Below are 23,474 nucleotides of genomic sequence, written 5' to 3'. Positions count from 1 at the left end.
TGCTCTTTTAATGAGTATGTATTTTCTATATTTTTAAACGTTTACATATGCACAAGCCAGCCTAAACACCATAGTAATAAAAATATAATTAACCAGACATCTACATGGACAATTAGTGCCACTTAAAATGAAATTATGTTAACTGTGATTAACAATGATTCTATTTTTTTAGGGGCAGCTACAACATGTTATGTTGCACTTCATCCAAGTTTTAAAGGGGTGACTGGAAAGTACTACTATGACTGCAATGAGCACAAGCCAAGCAAGCTAGCGCGAGACGAGGCTTTAGCAAAAAACCTTTGGGATTTCAGCAACTTGATTAATGCATCTCTAAAGACTTGAGAAAGAAAATACTAAAACAGAAGAACTGCTTAAAAGGTGTCTAACAAACTTCTGGAGTCTTAGGACCCAACTGGCAATTATCTCCGTTGCGTTTGCAAGGCGTGCCAAGTTGAGAGCCCTAGCTTCATCAAGAGGTTGACACTCATGACAAATACATACACATTAGAACTTGTACTAAAAGAAACAGCCTATACGACTAATCGCTTGAGTTTTCCAAAATATATTCATAGCATTGGTAATATTAAGTCAGCAACAATTCAGCAGAGTACGACAACCAGAAACGACAGATAACATTCCTAATAAGTCTGCAGCAACAAGCAAAGAGGCACTTCAGCTGTCAAGTTCCTCCGACTTGTCTCTTCCATGAATCCTCAACAATCAATTCATCGACTCCCCAATCTTCATAACTAATAAACACAAGAAGATAAAATTAATTTCAGTGAGAAACGACAAGACACAGGATGAGGGCAGGAAAGAGGAAAGATATAGTAACAGATGCTTAAAGACAAAGGAAGTCTTGCCTTCCATCAGGCAAGTAACGGCGAATTGTGAATGGTATCTTCCTCTCTCGGAGCTCTTTCATTGCAATCTTTTAGCATAAATGAATTTTGACAAAAAAGACATCAGTCAATCTAGAAACTTCACCAAATAAACATGTTGCACGGTCTGCATTTTTTAAAAAGAGGCTTACCTCAAGTGGGTCAGTTTCTCCTTCCAACTCAACCATCACAGGTGCATTCATACTGCTCGAGGACAAAATAACTCACCAGGTCAGAAAACATATATATTGCATCTCTTACAAGTTATCAAACTAAAAAGTAGGGCCTTGGCAAAAGCAGAATTGAGGAAAAGGAAAATGACCTGATCTGGAGTGCACGAGTGCCCAGGATTCTTGCACGTTCATATTTTGTCATAAACTTTGATGTCTTACGAGGTCGTTCCACAGGCTCTTGCTGCTCTGGTTTTTCCTCACCTTCACCCATCAGGGGATCTGGTATGTCCTCATTGTTGCCATTATCTTCTTCAATCTCTGCTCCTTCCTGTCAGTTAAGCACAATAATGAAAAATGCTTCATCAAATACTTATCCAGCATTAACATACTTATAATGAGGATTACAAATAAGAGAAATCATCTTACATCAGGTTCAGGATCCATTGGCTCGTCCACGTATCTGCACAAATGTAACAGATAAGATGCCTAATAGGTACAATATCCAATGACGTTTACCAAAATCAAACATAATTTATCTTCATAAACACCAAATCAAAAAACAACAAACAAATAAACCAAGCCACAAACGGGCTTAACCACAAAAGTAGCTACTAGGAAAGGTCATTACCCTACCCAATGCATAAAGTGACCTAGGGAAAGGTTGAAACCAAAAAAGTAGAAAGCTCCTGGTTTGTACAAGCAAGCACTTCAGAAAGCAATATATACATTGAGAAGGTTTGCTGCAATTTTTGAAATACTCAGATGTTTAAATATATTTGAAAACTTTGTATTAGTAATACAAAGTATTTCTTGAGCAAAACAAGGACACTTGTAACATCAGTGCTAAATGACCTTCAAGCACAGCTGATCATCCTCTCCCATTCTTGCTTTTTCTCAGGTAGCTTTTCTTTACACCTATTTAGCTAGTGGGGCATTGGCCATAAATGAAATTCGTAGAAGGGATAAAACAAGAATAAAGAAGAGAAAGAAAGAAAGAAAGGGAAAGTTTCTTCATGTGAATTTCTTCCAATATGCAACTAGTTAAATAACTTTATGCTTAAATGAACTACTTAGCTAAGATTCACAGTAATCTCTATATCGATGCAACTGATCTACTAAAAGCAGCAATCCAGCACAAGTTGAACCGACGGTAAAGCTGTTATCAAGCAATCTCAGTCTACCTAATGCTTAAAGGGTATTTGTCCACCATATCCTACAAGGTCATCTTAAGAATACTCTTCCCTATACATAGATCATTGTCGTAAAATAGTGTGAATTGCATCATTTAAAATCTTAAGATGTTGGAGAAGTTTTGAGTGTTTTTTTTTTGGATATGGAATATGCTCCTCACTTGTGGGTCTAACTTTTTTCCTTTTGCACCATTAAGTACAACAACTCTGCCTCAAATCTCAATCCCAAACAAGCCAAGGTCAGCTATATGATCCTCACCGACCATTTTTCCCTGCATTAGCTCAATTCATGACATCATCATAGCAATTCCGTTAACTTGTGACAATGAGACTCAAACTGAGACTTCTGCCCTGTTACCATATTGAATTGTGTGAACTGCCTCGTTTTAAAAGTTTAATCCTGTGAAACACCTCTCTAAAAGCTAGGCTTTCAGAAAGGGGACACCTTTACTTGTTTATCGTAAGTCCTCAACACTTCCCACTGATAAATCAATAATCAGAGACGAAGAATATGCCCGAAAGAGGCAAAAAGAAGAGAATGGGTCATGTTAAATTCAAAGAACAAAAACACAAATTCGCAAAACCCTAAGCCTCGACCACAAGCTAAACAACCAAACAATAAAATCAGACAAACCCCAAAAACTGTTTTTCCATAAACCCTAACCCTAAACCCTAAATAAGTTCATACTCAATAGGCAAATCAATTAGTATTACACATAATAAACCAAATAAACATCAAATTTCAACAAGATAAAAACAATAAACGACGGCGGCACTAACCCTCCGTCCATATCATAATCATCGTCCGCCATTGTTGCGTCGGCGTCAAAGCTCTCTTTTCAATTTGTGTAATACGGAGAAAACGCAGCTTTGAAACCAAATAGAACTGAAAATATTTTGCCCTTTCTGCGCCTTTAATAGTATTATATTATATCATATTGTGGGGTTATTTTTGTTATTTTACACATGTACTGGTACGACTTGTTTTAATTGAGTATCCGAACATATTATATAACGTGCATTTGTTAAACACTTTGAAAAAGCAATTGTGCACTTTTTTCAAGTATCTATCTATTAGGTAGTTAACATTATAAAATTTGTCACTTCATTGAATTTATAATAACCTCAATAAATAATAAAATCTTTTTAAATCGAGGTCGAATCTCAGGTTCCTGTTGGTTGGGTCGGGATCGGGATTGGGTCTAAGGTCTCAAGTCAGGATCAGGGTCAGGTATCGGATTCGGGTCTCTAGTCTTGGGTCGGAGTCGAGTCTTGCGTCTAGAGTTGAGTTTTGGGTTGTGGTTTGGGACAGAGTCATAATCGATGTCCGATCTTAAACAATTCACGTGTCTAGTGGGTGAAAAATACCATCGACTATAATAAAGCGTAATTTATAGTGCAAGAGGATAACAAGAACCCTACACAAAATATTACATTATATAATTTAAAGAGTGTTAAATAGGAGGGTTAGACTTGAATAAAGTATGTCAAAAACTGAATGAGCCAACAAAAAGAGACATGAAAGCAATAAAGAGAACACTTCGATATCTCAAAGGAACAATGCACTATGGAATCAAATTTCTTATCCAAAGTCCTCTAAAGCTATATGAATTTTGTGAAGCCGATTGGGCATGTTGTCCGGACACTAGAAGAACTACTGGTTATTGTATATACGAAAAAGGGTCAAAAATATCCTTAAACTATCTGAAATAGCTCATATTTACCCTTTAACTATATTTCGGCTCAAAACTACCCTTTCCGTCAAACTATTGGGACAAAAGTACCCTTCTTATTAACGGAAGTTGTTAAATGCCATGTGGATGTCACATTACATGTCAATAGGGTTCCACTACCACATAGACTAAATCTCTAAATCCTAATTACTCCCCCNCCCCCCCCCCCCCCCCCCCTCCCCTCATTTCATTATTTTCCAGAAACCATTTCACCCCTTCTCCCTCATTTCGCGGCTAGGGTTTCACAGTTTTCTTCGTGGCTAGGTTTCGAAGTGGATATTCATGGTTGTAGGTTAGTAAATCTTTTTTCTTATTTTATTATGTTTACGATTTCAAAGCATGATAGTTAGGATTTCACAACTTTCCCCTCATTTCGCGGCTAGGGTTTCATAGCTTTCTTCGAGGCTAGGGTTTCAAAGTGGATAATCGTGGTTGTAAACATAATAAAATAAGAAAAAAGATTTACTAATCTACAACCACAAATTTCCACTTTGAAACCCAGTGACGAAGAAAACTGTGAAACCCCTAGCCGTGAAATGAGGGAGAAGGGGGGAAATCATTTCTGGAAAATAATGAAATGAGGGGAAAAAGAGTAATTAATATTTAGGGATTTAGTCTATGTGGCAGTGGAACCCTTGTGGCATTCATGTGGCATCCACATGGCATTTAACAACTTCCGTTAATAAGAAGGCACTTTTGACCCAATAGTTTGACGGAAAGGGTAGTTTTGAGCCGAAATATAGTTTTGAGGGTAAATATGAGCTATTTCGGATAGTTTAAGGTATTTTTGACCCTTTCCCTTTTAGTCTATGTGGCAGTGGAATCCTATTGGCGCGCAATGTGACATCCACATGGCATTTAACAACTTTCGTTAATAAGAAGGACACTTTTGACCCAATAGTTTGACGGGGAGGATAGTTTTGAGCCGAAATGTAGTTTAATAAATATGAGCTATTTCGGATAGTTTAAGGGTATTTTTGACCCTTTTTCGTTGTATATATCTAGGAGCTAATTGTATTTCTTGATCATCAAAAAAGCAACCAACAGTTTCAAGATAAGGCTGAAGCAGAATATAGGTCAATGGCAAGTACATCGACAAGACTAATATGGATTACCTTCTTATACGAGATGTTGGAATTGAATTATTACATGAACCACCACAACTCTTTTGTGACAAAAAAAATGCACTTTACATAATCATAAATTTAGTATTTCATGCCCGCACAAAACATATAGAGATCGACTATCACTTTGTTCGTGGGAAGCTAAGGTTGAAATTGGAGCATTGACAACTCTCTATATTCCCCCATCTTATAAAATTATAGACATCTTCACCAAACCTTTGTCAAAACTCCCATTTCGATATTTTAGGAACAATCTAGGATTACATTCAATCATTTCCGCCAACTTGAAAAAGGGTGAAAAGAATGATATTCGACCTACAAGCCCATAATAGTTCATCAATGCAATTTTGATAAAGTTCTTATGTGACCTGCAATATTTCAGTGTTTGTTTATTCAAGTTTTGAATCGTTAACGAGCCTACTTATGCACTAATAATGTTAAAGATCATAGTTGTCAGTTGAAATCAAGTTAATGATCATATATTATGATTTATGCCTTTTACAAATATATGTTTTCACAAATGTTTACAATTCTATAGCCAAACACTAGTTTTTTGTTAAGCTTAAAAAAGTCATTATATAATTCAAATAGTAATAGTACTTTTGGTGGCACCTGACAATATATTGCTAGTGCTCCAGATATCTCCCTTGCTACGATTAATGCATAATATATGTACAATCATTATCAAACTAAGTCATTATATGATGATCCATATTGATAATAGTCTCAAAGAATATGTATGTTATTCTAATGTTTTTCATATATAAACATTATAAATTCAAAAACTTGATTTAATAATATTGATAATATTTTTTTTAAAATAGTGTACCAATAGCTCAACATATACGTGCAATGCACATGAGGAGAAACTAATTAAATAAAAACACAACGAGATTGTAATGTTCAATACTAGGACATGGGCATTAATAAAATTTATAAGATATCGTTTTACGTCACCAGAACTAACTTTTCTAAAATCATAATCTTCAGAAATTATGATCCTTTTTCACATCTTGAATGATAGGATGGTCAGTAATGCTCATAGCTTCTTCCAAAGTTAAGTTAGACATGTACTCTTGAAGGCTTTGTGTGCTGCTTGTAGAGATTTCTTCATTTTTCTGCACAAAATGAAATAATTGCATAATCAATAAATTAATCTTTTACCTAAGAAAATAGATTCTTCTACGTGAAGTATTTAATTTAATTCTTTTATGTGTGAAAAAATACATAAACTTATATATGACTTTGTGTGCATTTTTCAGATTGGCGCATTGTATTGTAGGCTAAGAAAAATTGTGATATAGTGATAAGTAAGTACTTAACTTAACGAGATATTTATATAAAATAAACTAATTTAATCATAAAAATTAAATGCTAAAGGGAAAATACATATCATTCAATCATGATTAGATAACATATTAATAAATTTATGTATATTATGCTGCCAAATATACATAAAGATCTTGTTTTTCAATGATCTTATGCTGCCAGTGTAAGGACAAACAGTACATGAGAAAGAATCATGTCAACCTACACTAGCAAGAAGAGTACATAATCTTAATGTATATCCCTCAATATGATAGATTAAACTTATTTAAGGTACTAATGCCTATTGATGGCTAAGGTCAGTGTCGGAGTCAAAAAATTTAATAAGGGAGTTCAAAATCTGAGAAGTAAACACACGAACTGGTGGAAGGAGGTTCGACATCTATTATACATACCTAAAAAAATAATTTTAACCATGTATAAATAGTAATATTTTTCGCCGAGGGGGTTCGGCTGCCTCCACCCCTGGCTAAGGTGCTTGAGCAAGGCTCGGGGCGGACTGTCCAAATCTGTTAGCTTTTTTTTTTTGTAAAGCTCTTTGATTAATTACCAAAAAAAGTACTTACCCGAAAGAGAGATTGATATTAAATCAAATAATTTAAGGACAAATTACTTAACTACACTCATTTACTTACCTTAATATCCATTTATCCCTACTTATTTCAAAAATTTCAAAAATCCCTTATTTTACCTATGTATCCCGCATGTATCCCGTGCACAACGTTATGTATCCCGCTATGTGGAATGTATCAAACGCTATGTATCTCGTGCACAACGCTATGTATCTCGCATGTATCCTGTGCACAACGCTATGTACCCCGCTATGTGGAATGTATCAAACCTAATGTATCCCGCTATGTGGAATGTATCAAACCTAATGTATCCCGTGCACAACGCTATGTATCCCGCAAACATCATTTTTAAGGGATTTTTGGTAAATAGAAAATTAGAAGAGATAGAATGTTATTTAGTACGTATAATATGTGATTCCTATAATTTATACATAATTTAATCATAACAATTTAAAGTGAAAACACATCATGATTAGACAACTAATTGATAAATATAAAAACAAAAGATCTCACAAAGAGCAAGTGATGTATAATATACTTTAATTGATAATTTCGAAAATAAACATCGAATACAATAGGACAAAAGCATAGACAAAAGAATAATAAATATAAAGAAAATCAAATTAAAATTAAAGAAAAAACATACCTTGTTCAAGGATGATCTTTTACCCAATTCTTTGTAAAAAGCAGTTGTTTTTTGTACCAAGTCAAGCTCCTTATGAGTTTCTTCAATTTCTAAATTCAATTTTTCTATAACGGCAATGCTTCCGTACACAGGATTTTCATACCTAATCTTAGCCTCTAAAATTAGGGTTTCAGCCATTTTTGCCTTTTCCTCATTAGCAGTAACAGAATTAAGCATATTTATGAGAGTGTCAATGCTGTAAAGTCGAATAACTTTACCAAATTCATCAACTTTGTTGGAAGGAAAAAATGGAGCTAATGGACAATTCTCATCACATATGTTGTTTTGGTACTTACATGCTGCACATTTACCCCTCACATCTGCATCATTCATCTTTGTCACAAAAAATTGAGAACTCCTAAATAATTACTTAACAGAGAAGTTTTTTCATTATAATTGTCTCTCTTAATATGAAATTGAAGAAAAATGAGTTGACTAATATAAGAAATAATATGATTTCACATTTAATAAAATATTTAATAGACTTGACTGTTTTTCTTTAAAAGTAAGTGATATGTTTTAGTTTTTTGGAAAGAAATCCTTCATGCTAGTTAATATATTCACATTTGGTTGACTAGATATGACGCCTCGAGCCTACACCCTGGACGTAGCTGGCACTCGAGAATCGTTTATGATCCCCAAGCGAATCTTTGGTCTGACTGATTACTTAGTGAAATACTTATTCACACGGTAATGGGCTTAAAATAGAATTTTTAATATTTAAACTCAAAGTAACTACTCAAATCAAACTGTTTGTAAATTATGAAGGACTCTTCAACCCTATCTATCTATGAAGCCTCTAATGTTTAAGATAGGTATCGTGACAAGACCCATGACGCCTAAAAAAAATTAAATTGAAAGAAATGTGAAGTCCTCTAAAATATAAGAAGGCTCACCAAAAGCTAGCTGGAGCGTAGAGTGATCTCAACAAAGTGCATGTTGATAATTATGAACACATGTTTCTGCATCATAAAAAGATGTAGGTCGAATGACATCAGTACATTTGAATGTACGAGTATGTTGTCACAACCCGAGCCTACACCCTGGACGTGGCCGGCACTCAAGAACCATTGATGGTCCCCAAGCGAACCTTCATCCTGGCTAACTACAAGCGGAAGACTAACTCAAGCATACAAAGCTTAAAAACTGAATAAATTCAATAAACTCAACTTTTCAAAACCTTAACTCAAATGAACAACTTAGAATAAAAATAATATATTCAACTCGCCATAAAATAGGCAACTTAAAGTCTTTAAAAATTTAATAACAATAAATGAATAATACAGACTTCTCAACATACTGACTATTTATGAAGCCTCTAACTGATAACGATGGAAGTCGGGACAAGACCCACGACATTCTGACTAAACTGAAAGGTAAATGAAATCCTCCGGAAGCAAGGAGGCTCATCATAGCTAACTCGAAATCTCGGATGTATCAATGAAGCTCATGTTGATGATCCTGAATACCTGTGTCTGTATCATTAGAAGATGCAGGTCAAATGGCTCAGTACGTGGAATGTACGAGTATGTAAGAGGAATTCTAAAGCATAGCATAAGCTTGAAACTTGATAAAAAGGAAACATACTTACCTCTTCTCAAACTTACTCAACTCAAGGATACTCAAAACTACTCAACTTACTTAACTCAGAAGTACTCAAGGATAAGATACTCCACACAAAAATTAGATACTCAACTTCAAAGATATGATACTCGATTTGAAATACTCAACTCTGGATACTTAACTGAACTCATTTCATTATAAAGCAGTTTAAAACAAGTGCAATATAAAGAAAAGTTGTTTAAAAACATGATGTCAACTCTGGGTGTATGCAAGGATACAATATAAACTCTGTTTGTATATGAAAATACAAGTAAACTCTGTGTATATAGAAATACAAATATCTCTGTGGGAGTAACTCTAACCGACAACCATCACTTAAGAGTTATAATGATGATACAACATTTTACCTCACGCTGCCAAGGACCACCATATACCTTGTCATCAGCATAGGACCTAATTTAACTTAGTGGATCCACTAGTCTATTGTGAAAATGATTCATCTAAAAAGTATGACCCTTTTCTACCCATGGGAGTTATATGATTTTATGGAGACGTGAGTTATCTGAACTGATGCTCGTCCCCAATTTGGTGCTCAATACTACTCCCAAAATATACTAGCTCTTATGTTATTAAAAACATACTTCTTTTGTGATTTGAGATTAGTGCTCAAAAACTTAGCTCAAAGGCTATCTTGGAAATCTCAGTTTCCTCTTTTGCTTCATTTAGAAAGCGATTACTCTTTTCTGAAAACTAGCCCGAAAGCTCTTTGGAAATCTCAGTTTCCATTCTTATTTATTTGTGACAACATTTTAAATCTCTTTGGGAATACATCCCCATATACTTCTTTGAAGAAAAGAACTTCAACTTTACTCTTTACTTAACTCAAAACTTAAGTCTCAAAACAAAGTTAAAACGTTTGTAAAAGACTTCTTAAAAATATGGTTCACGCCGAATTGTGGACTTGAACGACTCAATGCAAGATTTTCAATAACCATAGATAAAACTCAAGAACTTCTCTAATACTACTCATTTAAAGAATGCTCAACTCAGAGTTCATGCGGAATTATGAGCATGAACTACTCAACTCAATGACTCAAAGATACTTCTCATCTCAAGACTGTTCGACTTATAATGTTCATGCGGAATTATGAGCATGAAATATTCAACTAAATGACTCAAAAATACTTCTCAAAAGAGATTAGGAACTCAACACTTAAAGGCTTAGAACTTGAAGATACCACTTCTTTGAAGGGTACTCAACTTACGACGTTCATGCGGAGTTATAGGCATGAAATAACTCGACTCGATGGTCTACATAACAACATGGAACTCATGTATACGACTCTTCTCATTCTCTGAATTACTTCCTCAGAACTTAGTTCAAATCGATAGTTGATCTCAAGGATTCACAATTTAACTCAAATGCTTTCTTGAACTCTACTCTTAACTCTTTCTTGAATGTGAATTATGAATTCAAGAGTTATGCTTCATGGTATGGAGGATCTTGTAATGATAAAGTAGACTCATAAATACATTCTCCTCACTCGTACTCACTTGCTCGAGTCTTGAAACAAGTTATTAGAAATTGTAGAAGACTCCTCAAAAGGACTTAAAGGACTTTCTTAGAATGTTTGAAAGAATTCTCAAAAACTTAACTCTTAACTCTACCTTGAACTTGAATTATGAATTCAAGGTTGTGATTTGTGATAGGAAAGATCTCATGATGTTTAGGAATGATTTTAGATAGCTAAACATGAAAAAAAACTGAAAACCAATATTTGAGAGTGGTTCGCGACGCGGAGAGGCTTTTAAAATTTGGTTTCGAAAATGACTTTTGAGGCAGAACATTCCGTGTCAGCTTCGCGACGTGAAACAAAAATTCCCAAATTTGAGAAGTGGCTGCGCGATGCGGAGGGGGTTCCAAATTTTGATCGACGAAATTTCTTCTTCGTTTCCTAATCCCAATTCGCCTAACTTCGATTCTTTTTCTCAATCTCTCTTTAGATTTAAATACCCAGCACAAGAACACAAGAATCTAACTCTAACAACTCTATAAATTGACACAATAACCTCAAAAACTCCTCAATCTCAGCCTAATTCAAGAACGAAAGAAATTTCATGAATACATAACAAGAACATCAAAGCTTCAACTCTCTAGAACGAATTTAACGCTGAAATTAACATGATTGGCGTGTGGGTGAACAAACCCAACACTGTGGAAGCTTACATACGTGAAAGAATCATCTTCTTGAAGCAACTTGAAGGAAAATCTTGAAAGATGAACCCTAGCCTTAGCGTTTCTTGATTTTCTTGAGCGTAGAATCTTTCGAGTGAATGACAGGGTTTAGATTTAAGAAAACTGATTTTCTACACGTTTAGGGCAATTTAGATGACCTCCTAAGGGGTTTTAGGACTAAAATACCCCTTAAGAAATAATTAAAACGAGCTGGAAGTCGAAAAGATCTTTCACCAGGCAATGAGGTCCGTGTTGGCTCTGCGTCGCGGAGCTGCTACTAGGTTTGCGCGACGTTAGTAAATCCGTCATAACTTTTTCCTCAGAGCTCGAAATTGAGCAAACTCGGTAGCATTGGAAAGATAATTCGAAGACCTTTCCTAAGGTAACTGGTATCACACCTAAATCATCCTGATCTATGAGTTATGGTCATTTGAAGTCAATCCAAAACTCATACTTAGCTTAACTTGCAAAATTTCAGATTTTTGCTATTTCCAATTCGATTCTTTTTAGAACTCAAGGTGCTACGTCTAGTGACCTTAACACTCAAGAAATTTTAAATTCCTTGTAAAAATCTCACTCACTACAAATAAGGGTTCGAGTCTTAGTTCAAAAAATTTATGGGGTGTTACATATGTAGTATAGCCGAAGTGAAATAACTAAATGAAAGGGTTACATTAGATAAAAACTATACTCAAGCTAAATGTTAAGAATTAAAGGAGTTAAATCATTTAAAGCTTTTACAAAATACTTACTTATTTCTGAACTCAACATAATAAGTGATATATAAAAATACACATTAACTCTATTGGGAGATTCTCTAACTGACAACCATCACTATGAGCTGCGTGATGATACAATATGTTGTCCACATTGCCAGAACTATCCTACATTGATCCGGAATATAGAACCTCTCAACTAAGTGGATCAACTAAGCTCTACCCGAAGGCACTAAGGATTCATCTAAAAAGTATGATCTTGTACCCATGTTGGCAAGACATAATTTATGGGGGCTATGAGTTTTCTGAAATTTTTCCTATATCAGTGCTCAATACTACTCTCAATAATATATACTCTTGCTCAAATGTATAAAAACATATTTTTTTTCTCTGGTTTGAGATAAGTGCTCAAACTATCCTCTTAAAATAGGTAACTGCTCTGAAATATATCTTAAAATCATTGCTCATCTAGAAAACAAGGTTTCTTTTTGTTCAATGTAAAAATACATTATGGATTAGGATAATTACTCAAAAGGAACTTCTTTAAGAGGTAACTGCTCTGTACTCAATCTTTCTGGAAACTCTTTTAACTTTTCAAAAAAATATTATTTTTCTTCATGTAAAAATGAAACATTTGGGAAACACTTAGTTCCCTTATACTTTCTCAAACTCTGTTTTTCTTCCTCAAAAAGTCAATTTACAATACAAATGTTGGCTTTAAAAGATTTTCAAGATTTATAATAACTCAAAATAGGGCTCATGTTGAAATATAAGCATGAACGAATCAACTCAAGGATCTCAATAACAATATGGCAATTTAATAATTAGGAATAGAATTTCAAAAATAATCAGGAACTCAAGAACTCAAATCAACTCATCTCAAGAATACTCAAATCTAAGTATAAAACCCTAGATTACTCTTTTACTGATTTGAAAGTAGATGTAGGGCATGAGGACGAACTAGTACAACACTATGATAGTCTTACATACCTGGAAGAACAAATTTCTTTGGCAAAATCGATGAAACTCGAAAAATGCTTTAACCCTAGATTTTTTGCTCTTAGAACGTTGCTATAATGTCTTGAAGTGTTAATGAATGTAAAATAATTGATTAACACTTTCGAAACCCTTAATTAGGTGTAAAACATCGTGATTTAGGCTTAGAATATGGGTTAAACGATGTAGTTTAAGTACCAAACGCATAGGGGAAAGACAAAAATGATCCAGTTTTTAAAACCGTCAAGGTGACTTAAAAGGGAGGTTTCACGGACCGTTTACGGCTTCACGATCCGTGAAACACTTTAAGGGTCGTATAGTTAGTCTTGAAGTTACACCTGCCCGATAAGGCTTCACTGAAACGAGCATAACTTTTTACTCTGAACGTCAAATAAGGCAAATTTGGTGGCGTTGAAAAGAAGACTCAAAGTTCTTTAATTTGATAGGTCATGGGCCACCTGATTCATTATTTTTTGAAAGATATGATTGTTTAAAATTGAACTAAAACTTAAAAACTGATGGGTGACTTGACCCCTAAATGGACAGTGCAAGCCACCACGGGCCGTCTAGGGTCCCGTCTAGGTGATCCCCACCCTGGCAGCCCTGGACAGTTGGCCACCCTTCCTAAAAGGGCCGTGAACCCCTAAACGGTCTGTATATAGAGCCTTGAAGGGTCAATGGTTCAATTTGGGTTTGTGGACTTGCATGTTAACCCCCACTTGTCAAAATGTTATTCATGAACTTGAGGTCATGATTAATGATCTCGATTACTGCAATAAAATTGACGTTATTGGATTTTTCAGGAGAAAATGATACATATATTCAGATGTCTAAAACTTAAAAGAAATTATGAACACCATAAAAAACAATGTTGATTATGAAATTGCGGATGATATAATACCTTTGAAACCAGCTATATATAAGAAAACACTTATTATATCTAGAACTTTTCACAATTTTGTAGTGCGGTTCGAAAAGACAACATCGGGACTTCTGGATGCTATAAGAAAAGTTAGAGATGAATTTCAACTAGATTTAAAATTTCACAAAAAAATAAAACACAAAAGAATCACATTTACTAAATTGTTTTAGATATTTGTACTTTTAAAGAATTATTAATTTATAATATTAATGGGACTATATATTTATATAAGGGTCTTCTGAAAATATAGTATTTTATTATCTTATCGAACTAAGTAATTGTTTTCATTGGCCCAAGTTGGGATCGGAGGAAAAAATTATCTTAGAGACATTATTAATTTATCAAGTATTAATTTAGTGAGATTTTACTGTATCTATCTATCTATCTATACTAGCTTAAAAGTATGAACTCCCTAACGTTAATATTAAATTACTATAATACCCCCAACTTAAAAAACAACCAATTTAGTATATATTTTATATTATAATATATTTATTTAAATATTTATATCATAAAATATATTTAAAATATACACCTTTTCACATTAAAGGGTTGAGACTTTTTCAAAAATTTGTGACTTTTCAAAAAATTGTGACTTCTTCAATGAGTTGTGAACTTTCAAAGATTTGTGACTATTCAGAAGGGTTGTGACTATTATAAAAGGTTGTGACTTTTCTTAAGATTTGTGACTTTTCTAAAGAGTTGTGACTTTTTCGATAAGTTGTGACTTTCTAAAGGGTTGTGACTTTTCAAAAGAGTTCTGTCTTTTCTAATAAGGCACAATAAGCACATGCCCGTACTATCTTTCTTGACTATAAATAGAGGAGTTCCCTCACATTTTTAAACTACGAATTTCTAAGTTTTCTATTCTTTTCTTCTTCTTAAAACACCCAATTCAGTACATATTTTATATTTATTTATATTATAATATAAAATATATTAAAAGATCACATTGAAGGATTGTGACTTTTCACACCGAAGGATTGTGACTTTTCTAAAGGGTTATGATTTTTTCAAAGAGTTGTGATTTTTCCAAAGGGTTTTTACTTTTCCAAAGAGTTGTGACTTTTTTTCGAAGGATTGTAACTTTTCCATCGTGTGAAGAGGTGTTAGGCCTTATGTTCCCCTCTCTTGTAATTATTATATTATTAATAAGCAAGACATGTTTTGAAAAAAAAAAAAAGACTTTACAAAATACTTTTGACTTTTTTGAAGGGTTGTGACTTTTATGATAAGGCACAATAAGAGCTTGTTCATACTACCCTTTGTTGGCTATATATGGAGGTGTTTTCTCACATTTTTAAACCACAAATTTTCAAAGTTTTCTATTCTTCTTCTTAACACCAATTTAGCACATATTCTATATTTGATACTATAGATAAGTACTACTAATATCAAAAGGCTTAGCCCAAATCCTACAAAATATTTCATTTTATATTTATTTATATTATAAAATATATTAAAAGAAAAAGGATTGTGATTTTTTCGATGGGTTGTGACTTTCAAAAAATTGTTATTTTTTCGAAAGATTGCAGTTTTTCCACATCGGCCAAACTTTACAACATTTTTGAGATGGGTACAAGTACCTTATCAAATTGCGGTGAAATTTATTCTCTCTTTGTTGTCTCTTCCTTAATTCTGATTCCGTCAAGAGACAAGAATGCTTAAAAAGTTTTCATAACCAAAATCACAAAATTAATTCAATAAAATTTCATAAAAGATAATTTTTTTATAGATCATTGAATAAAATACTAACGTAAGTTGCAGACAAAGTGATGATAGGAGGAAAAAGCCCACATAAAGAAGTAGGTACGATCCAAAATATTGTCATGGTTGTGATCAGTTGTTTAAGAATGGAGGAAAAAACTACCAAGAAATGATAGTTTTGTTTCCTTATTATTTTTTAATGAAGATCCAAGGTAGACTTCCGAGAAATTGACAAAGTTTCGCAGAAATTACAGATGAAATTTGTCACGAAGAAGAAAATACAATAACGGATATGATTTATCTAGATTTTATAGATAGTTCCTAAAGAGATGCAACCGAAGTGATACAACAATCAGAAGGAACGCGCGAGTTGAAGAAACGAATTTAAAGGTAAAAATAAAATAAGGGTAAAGAACCTAAAAATACGAAAAAAAATATAAAAGTAAATTTCTCAATTTTAAGGATGACACGTAGGCAAGTAAGATATTCTACTTTGTGCGTGAAGGATAAATATCATATTGAATGTCTCATCATAGAAAAAAAGGTCGAAAAAAATGAATGGATCGGACCTATTCTAAAGGAAGAACAAATCTGTTTGTTTTTATTTTATTTACAATAAGCTACAATATTTAATTTCAAGATAAATTACACTATTTCAAATTTAAGAAGAAAGTTCAATTGAATAAAATTGTACTACCTAGGTTAATTTTATTTTTATTTTTTGTAAATTTATAATAATTTATCAAATTTTCTATAGATAAATGAAGAAATATACTTCTTAACATAGTGTTTTTTGAATTCCCTAATTAGAATTTCTTTCAAAACATAAATCGTTACACCTAATATAAAAAAATTGCTAATTTTCCACGAGACCTTCATCAAAATTTGACTCATCGATAAGGAACCTATAATACCCAACTTCCATCGAAAATTCCAATGAACAAACATCGTCATCTAAAGAAAACAAGAAATTAAAAACTAGAGATCGACTACATAAATAATAAAGTTAATTTCTCATATAATCGCTAAACTAATACTTATTATCTCATAAGAATGTTCACGTTTTTTAGCAAAAAAATTGAAATAAAACAGAAAAATAACTTTCTGAGATAATAACTGGTAATATTACACAAAAACTAAAAAGTCAAAATTGATTATGTTGATCATCAACTTCCCATAAAGCAAAAGCTTTAACAACATAAGCAGATACAGCCACAATAGTAGCAGCAAAAATAGGAGGAACAATTAAATCCATTTGAGATCTTTTAAAAACTTGAGAAGGGAAACAAAAAACCTCTAATGGAAGATCCAATGGTATTCTTACATATCCATTTTCGTTACGATTATGATGATGATGATGACAAGCTTGAGAGAAGGAAGAAGAAGGTGTTATCGCGGAAACAAAGGCAAATTCTGGAGAAAATGATGCCACAGCTACGATTATCGTCAAAATAGTTGTCCATGTTGCTGCATAGAATAGTAATGGTAGCCTTAATGACACTCTTTCAAGAATTGAGTTCAAGAAAGTGAAGTTCATGTTTTTTTTTTCTTCAAGAAAATGAAGTTTTTTTTTTTTTTTTTGAAAGAGATGAATGAATATAATGAGGTTTTAGTATATGTTTATTAATTGGTCAAATCAAATATTGGTATAATAATAATAATTTTATAATAATAATAAGGATATTTTGTTGGTTGGTGGTGTTATGGGAAAGATGGACCTAACCCTTAACTACTTTGGAAATGATATAATGCACAACATGGTTTCAACTTTCAAGTAGTTTAGTTGTTGTTAGAGTTTTACTCCCTCCGTCTCAATTTATGTGACATTTTTCGAATTTCGAGATTCAAATAAATCTATTTTTTATCGTAAATTTTTTATACGTCTTTTAAATATTTTGAATTATCAATTATTGTGACTTTTATATTACTTTTAACGTAGTTTATAAATATATAAATTTCATTTCAAAAAAATTGAAAATTTCATGCGTAAATTGTCGGTCAAACTTAAATTGTTTGACTCTCGAAAAATGAGAAGTGTCACATAAATTGAGACTGAAAGAGTAACTTTTTTTTGTGTGTGTGTTGGGTGGGTGGTGGGTGGGGAGAGGGAGGAGGGAGAGAGGGGGATGAGATTCGATACTTCGCGACAAGGGAAGGAGCGAGGGTTCCTAACCAACTGAGCAACTCTCGGATCTCAAATTGTTAGAGTTTAACTTATATATATATTGATCGTGTAAAAGAATTTTTATATTATTAATAGGTTATTATAAAAAGTGGTACTAACGATCAATTCTTATTGATTCTACCTTAATGAATTCATTTTCTCAGAGGATAAAAAAAAATGAGTTTGAATGAGTGTTCGTGAACAAAGTTATCTAATATCTATATTGTAGGAATTAGTCAAATAGTGCAAGCTTGATATAAGGGTAAAATTTATTTTTAGTATTTAAATTAAATATATGGTAATAATGGATGGATATATAATTGGTTGACTAACTCTATATCTATATATAACAAGATGAAGTTAATATTTTGATAGTTTGGTGAGATAATAAAGGAGATGGTAGCAACTATAAAGAACTGTTATTTTTGGTGGACAACGTGGACATGGCATTATATTATTTTAATTTATTTGGTATGGGTTTGGTGAGAAAAATATGATAATTATTTCATAATTTTAATATAAATATGATTTTAAAAAAATTAAGTGCTCAACATGACACTTATATATTGCACTTTGACCATAAATTTAGGTGTTTTTAACCCTAGAAACAATGAGAATATAATGAAATTAAAGATAAAGAAAATAATGATAATGATATATGTAATGACAGTGACAATAATAATGATGATCATAATGACTATGACAACAATGGCACTGCCATTAACTCAATGTGATTAAAGGTAGGATGGAAATTTATGGTTACTTGTAATTGGTATACGCACGTGGATACTTAAATTTATATAAAACTGAACTAGTAACATATCATATATGACATAATATATGTAAGATGTAAATTGTCATGTAGGACGAGTGTGCCTACTGGATCAACTCTATACAAGTTTAAATGTCTATTTATGCACACTCAAAGTTGGAGGGCATAAATATCAAAAGAGGCCAAGTTAAAAGATACGTTTATGTATTATGCCTATTTCTTTTCCTTTTATAATCAAGAAAGTTGCAGCACACAATTCAAAAACTCGATAGATTATGGATACCGCTCCTATATAATCACCGTGCCAAGTCAAAACTCAGATCAACAAATTGCAACAGAGGGAATATAACTCAACTGAAACAAGGAAAGAACATAGCAGAGAATAGATAGTGTGAAATGGAATTCTTAAGAACTCAATGAACAGAAAACACTGCACAGGACAGGTCCAAATATAAACACAAGATGTATACAGAACAAGACAATAGCATAGCCAATACAAGACAATGTCTCGTTGGCATCGCCTTAGGCAGCTCGATATGAGAATGCTCTTTCTACTTTAAGAGTTAAGAAAAGAAAACCAAGAGCGGAGAAGCAAAGGGCAACGAACATAATCACTACCATTGTCTGCAACGAGATGTAGGGGGCGAGGAAAAAGACTATGGCAATTGCAAAGCTCTGCCAAAGCTTAAGTTGGGCAAATGCTCCTTCCTGTTAAGCACCAAATAATTAGATGTTCAGTGTAAAGAAAACAATCATCCAACGAAAAACTGGCATAATATTTTAAGTAACAGAACGGAATAAGACGCCTCTAGATAGAATTCAGCACATCATTAACATGAATCTTGAACAACAGTGATGTTTATACCATTTTGTTTGGGTAAACCTTGAATGAGAATTTATGGTGAACACACTATGTTTCTCTATTTGAGGAGATTGCCATTAAACTACATTCAAGCATATATCATTGCTAAACGCCAAAATGTAAGATCATGTTTTTTTACCTCCATTTAACATATTGAAGAGTATGATCATCTCATCTAAAAACTTAGCATTTAGATTTACTTAATTATTTATTCAACTCATAGTGTGCTCTCTCTAAATGTGTATTTACTTAATTATGTCTTCACCCGGTTCTTTTTTCATGGCCAAGTACATGGAAATGGTTTTGATAACTAGTGGCAGTGAGACTCGAACCCAATACCTTTCTCTACTTTGATATCGTGTTGAATTGTATGAATATGTCTTATTAAAGCTTAAGCTAGTAGTGAGAGCACAACATTATTTACTTAATTATATCTACAGAAAAAACTCGATGCACTTAAAGCTCCCGCTATGCATGGGGTCTAGGGAAGGGCCGAACCACAAGGGTTTATTGTATACAACCTTACCCTACATTTCTGCAAGAGGCTGTTACCACGGCTTGAACAGGTGACCTCCTAGCCACATGGCAACAACATGACCAGTACTTTATCATATCTACAATAAAGTATACAATATGCTTCAGCAGTAGAGCCTTCAGACACGTCTGCATTTAACAAGGGGTCGAGGTCGGGGTCACGATCTTTCTAACCTACTTCACTTGACCTAGNCAAGTACATGGAAATGGTTTAAATAACTAGTGGCAGTGAGACTCGAACCCAATACCTTTCTCTACTTTGATATCGTGTTGAATTGTATGAATATGTCTTATAAAAGCTTAAGCTAGTAGTGAGAGCACAACATTATTTACTTAATTATATCTACAGAAAAAACTCGATGCACTTAAAGCTCTCGCTATGCATGGGGTCTAGGGAAGGGCCGAACCACAAGGGTTTATTGTATACAGCCTTACCCTACATTTCTGCAAGAGGCTGTTTCCACGGCTTGAACAGGTGACCTCCTAGCCACATGGCAACAACATGACCAGTACTTTATCATATCTACAATAAAGTATACAATATGCTTCAGCAGTAGAGCCTTCAGACACGTCTGCATTTAACAAGGGGTCGAGGTCGGGGTCACGATCTTTCTAACCTACTTCACTTGACCTAGTCAGAACATGCCTTGCCACACTGTCTAAGCCATTTTTGTACTAGTTTCTACATAAGTAAAATGAAAGAAGAATAGAAGGGATCATGACATCTTCTCCTGGTCTGCCAAAATCAAGACCTATATCAGTTAACAAGATTTTGAATTCCCATAAAGACAATGTCCAGGCCTCCTTCCTTCCCTATAGTTTTTATGTCGAGTAGCATTTCAGGTGATTGAAGCTTAAACACCACCGGCAACCTTTTGCCATTCAATGTTATGCATGAATTCTTCAGTGATGACTATAAGATTTGAATTTCTTTGATGGGAGAACTCACCCTGACCCCTGGGCAGTCTAGTCTATGTAACTTAGCGCAGCGACTTATAACAGCTATCTTTATTTGTCGTCCACATTATTCTCATGACCACTTTTAATTTCATATGGATCCTTATAGCTATAAATCAGCGGAAAATTTAAAAAACGCAGTTAGAGGGAATCATACAATTTTGTACTATGATGGTAAAGGCTTTTCAACTTTTATCAACCACCCTAAGTATTATATTCAGGAACTATTTTCAGAGAAGACAAAAATGTAGGGAAAAGTTGGCAAATTAGTACCAGATCATCCTTGAAGAGTATCCCGAGCAATGCACTTAGCTGGGTATTCAAGACTCCATCACCTATGCCCCACAAGGCCGCAACGAGAAGTGGATATAGTATACCGAGAGCTCCAGCAGTCACACTACAACAGAGGAAAAACGATAAGATTTCAAGTACCAGTGTCAACTTCTTCCAAAAAGTAACAAGGGAACATTACACGAAGCAAACCTGTGAGCCAGTAGAATCCATACTAATACAGCACCCTGAACTAAAGCTCCACCCGAGACAATTATCGAGATAGATGAGAGACCAAAGGTAAAATGCCCAGCCACTAGCGAACACTGAGACAATGATACAATAGAATAATTATCACAGCATTATATCAGATAAGTTCAAATTCTGCCTGGGTACTACTATCAAATCTAACATACCCACAGTTCTATAGAGAATGTGAGTGCAGAGTTACAAATTTTGAAGTAAATTTGAAAAAGCTTACTGTAATAAGTAATGTCTAAGATTTGCATAAACCTATTTGAAAGCATTACAAAATATAGCTATGATAGAATATCTAAAAACTGTATAGTTTTATGACAAGCTAGATAAAATTAGTGAGCAACCAAAACCAACACAGCAAACATTGCAGAGGTAGTATGTCAATCCATTGGATTAGGGTCATTTTTTGTCCTAAGTTCTAAATTTCTTCTTCTTTTTTTTGATAGGTAAATAATTTTATCAGTCGTGGGAAAATCTCCATACTCGGGCAGTATACCTAAATATGAATCATTTTTATTCCAGACACAGTAAAATTCAAGCAGGTATCAAGATTATGTTTGAGTTCAGAACTTCCAGTAATTGTGTTAATGGAAAAGTATATATCTGGAGCTGCCACAATCTAGAGTACCTACACTTTCTCTCGATTAGCAAAGGTTGATTTAATAGAAAACATGTACTGTGCCTTTATATTAGTCATGTTATTATTTTCTGTATATACAGTTTAAACTAATGTGATTTCTTCATAAGTTTATGAGAGAACATGTTTACAGTTATGTAGGATGTTTTCACAAGGGAAGAACAGAAATGGATATGTTGTGGATCATAGTCATATTAAAGTTACTTACTAATCCTCCAAATAAGTTGTCATTGATCTGTTATAATAATATTTGAAGATTTTTCAATGTTTACGAACATGAGCAAACGCTCTTTGAGTCTTCTTTTTATATTCACTGGGCTCACGTGAATAATTGATTTACACAGTTCCTTCAGTCACGCTGAGAAAACCAATACTATATAGGGAATAATTGTAACAAGATATTAGTTGCACTTAAGTAAAAGCTCTATGTCATTCAAATCAGTTTTTACTGTCAATACAAAGTAACTCAAGAACAGTATTCTAGTTAAAATTCTATCAAACATAATAGATAATAAATTGCACTTTGATTACAACATAATTTGCCACCAATTAGCACTATACAGTAGTTATATATTTCCCAGACACAAGATCTTTGTATCTTAATGACTTAAATGCACCTAAAATACAGCTAGAGTAGATTGTTTGCAATGACTATTTTATGGATGATCTGTTACTTGGGTTAGTTCTCAATCCAATGCCACTACGCTTCTATCCCTCAAGATTATCAATTACTCTCTCAGACCATACATTCATTACTACGACTACCTCAGTATAAATAAAAATGCAACCAAAAAATTATAATTAAAGGCGTACAATAGACTAGAAACACAGCAAATGAGAATGTGAAAAGGACAAATTTACTGCTCTAGTTTCCTCGTAGAAGACTGAAGAACATACCACAACGGTGGCAAACATGTCAATAGCATGCCATCCAGTACCATAAAGAGTAAAAGCAGTTTGCTCAAAGAAACACAGTCAAACTGCAAAACGAGTCAACCTATGACTCGTTATGGGGCTGCCTTTAGGGGCAAAAAGAAAGGGCAGTAGCATTTGGCTGGGGGTTGTTGATAGGTGCAAGAATACGCTCACTCCATGGAAAAAGCAATACCTATCTTTTGGGAGCTGGCCGATTCTTACTAACAGTACCTTGGATGGGATTCCTACATACACTATCTCTTAATTCAGTATGACTACAA

General features: G+C 33.6%; 4 protein-coding genes across 5 annotated transcripts in view; all 4 read right to left on the bottom strand.

Annotated features, from left to right (window-relative positions):
- Positions 1 to 546: 546 nt before the first annotated feature.
- Positions 547 to 3,164, bottom strand: LOC125871664 (DNA-directed RNA polymerases II and V subunit 6B-like). Its single transcript, XM_049552302.1, has 6 exons — positions 3,025 to 3,164; positions 1,481 to 1,514; positions 1,204 to 1,382; positions 1,034 to 1,085; positions 864 to 931; positions 547 to 749 (listed from the first exon to the last, which is right to left on the bottom strand). Exons 1-6 carry the CDS (start codon positions 3,054 to 3,056, stop codon positions 680 to 682), a joined length of 435 nt encoding a protein of 144 aa, XP_049408259.1. The 5' UTR covers positions 3,057 to 3,164; the 3' UTR covers positions 547 to 679.
- Positions 3,165 to 6,087: 2,923 nt separating this feature from the next.
- On the bottom strand, positions 6,088 to 8,017 carry LOC125870063 (LOB domain-containing protein 24-like). The gene is made up of 2 exons (XM_049550429.1): positions 7,646 to 8,017; positions 6,088 to 6,219 (listed from the first exon to the last, which is right to left on the bottom strand). The coding sequence occupies exons 1-2, from the start codon at positions 8,015 to 8,017 to the stop codon at positions 6,088 to 6,090; spliced, it is 504 nt and encodes a 167-aa protein (XP_049406386.1).
- An 8,931-nt stretch (positions 8,018 to 16,948) lies between these two features.
- On the bottom strand, positions 16,949 to 17,386 carry LOC125871450 (uncharacterized). Its single transcript, XM_049552036.1, has one exon. The coding sequence runs from the start codon at positions 17,359 to 17,361 to the stop codon at positions 16,969 to 16,971; it is 393 nt and encodes a 130-aa protein (XP_049407993.1). The 5' UTR covers positions 17,362 to 17,386; the 3' UTR covers positions 16,949 to 16,968.
- A 1,757-nt stretch (positions 17,387 to 19,143) lies between these two features.
- Positions 19,144 to 23,474, bottom strand: part of LOC125871801 (UNC93-like protein 3) — an 18,430-nt gene continuing 14,099 nt past the window's right edge. Inside the window, exons 8-10 of one of the 2 annotated variants that reach the window (XM_049552476.1) lie at positions 21,597 to 21,709; positions 21,387 to 21,510; positions 19,144 to 19,468 (exon numbers count right to left, since the gene is read on the bottom strand). In XM_049552476.1, the coding sequence (XP_049408433.1) occupies positions 19,283 to 19,468; positions 21,387 to 21,510; positions 21,597 to 21,709 (423 nt within the window). In that variant the 3' untranslated portion in view covers positions 19,144 to 19,282. The remainder of the gene's footprint in view (positions 19,469 to 21,386; positions 21,511 to 21,596; positions 21,710 to 23,474) is intronic. The other variant, XM_049552474.1, reaches the window with a different exon arrangement.

Source organism: Solanum stenotomum, chromosome 7 (assembly GCF_019186545.1).
Source record: "Solanum stenotomum isolate F172 chromosome 7, ASM1918654v1, whole genome shotgun sequence".
Taxonomy (NCBI): domain Eukaryota; kingdom Viridiplantae; phylum Streptophyta; class Magnoliopsida; order Solanales; family Solanaceae; genus Solanum; species Solanum stenotomum.
The sequence above is the reverse complement of the archived record's forward strand: the minus strand, read 5'-3'. Positions and strand labels throughout refer to the sequence as shown.

Excerpts from the sequence above, each read along its gene's own strand:
- LOC125871664 (XM_049552302.1), bottom strand. The coding sequence starts at position 3,056 with ATGGCGGACGATGATTATGATATGGACGGAGG. Across the intron at positions 1,515-3,024 it reads GATTATGATATGGACGGAGG|ATACGTGGACGAGCCAATGG; the intron begins GTTAGTGCCGCC and ends ACATTTGTGCAG. Across the intron at positions 932-1,033 it reads GAGAAACTGACCCACTTGAG|ATTGCAATGAAAGAGCTCCG; the intron begins GTAAGCCTCTTT and ends TTATGCTAAAAG.
- LOC125870063 (XM_049550429.1), bottom strand. The coding sequence starts at position 8,017 with ATGAATGATGCAGATGTGAGGGGTAAATGTGCAGCATGTAAGTACCAA. Across the intron at positions 6,220-7,645 it reads AAAGATCATCCTTGAACAAG|AAAAATGAAGAAATCTCTAC; the intron begins GTATGTTTTTTC and ends CATTTTGTGCAG.
- LOC125871450 (XM_049552036.1), bottom strand. The coding sequence starts at position 17,361 with ATGAACTTCACTTTCTTGAACTCAATTCTTGAAAGAGTGTCATTAAGG.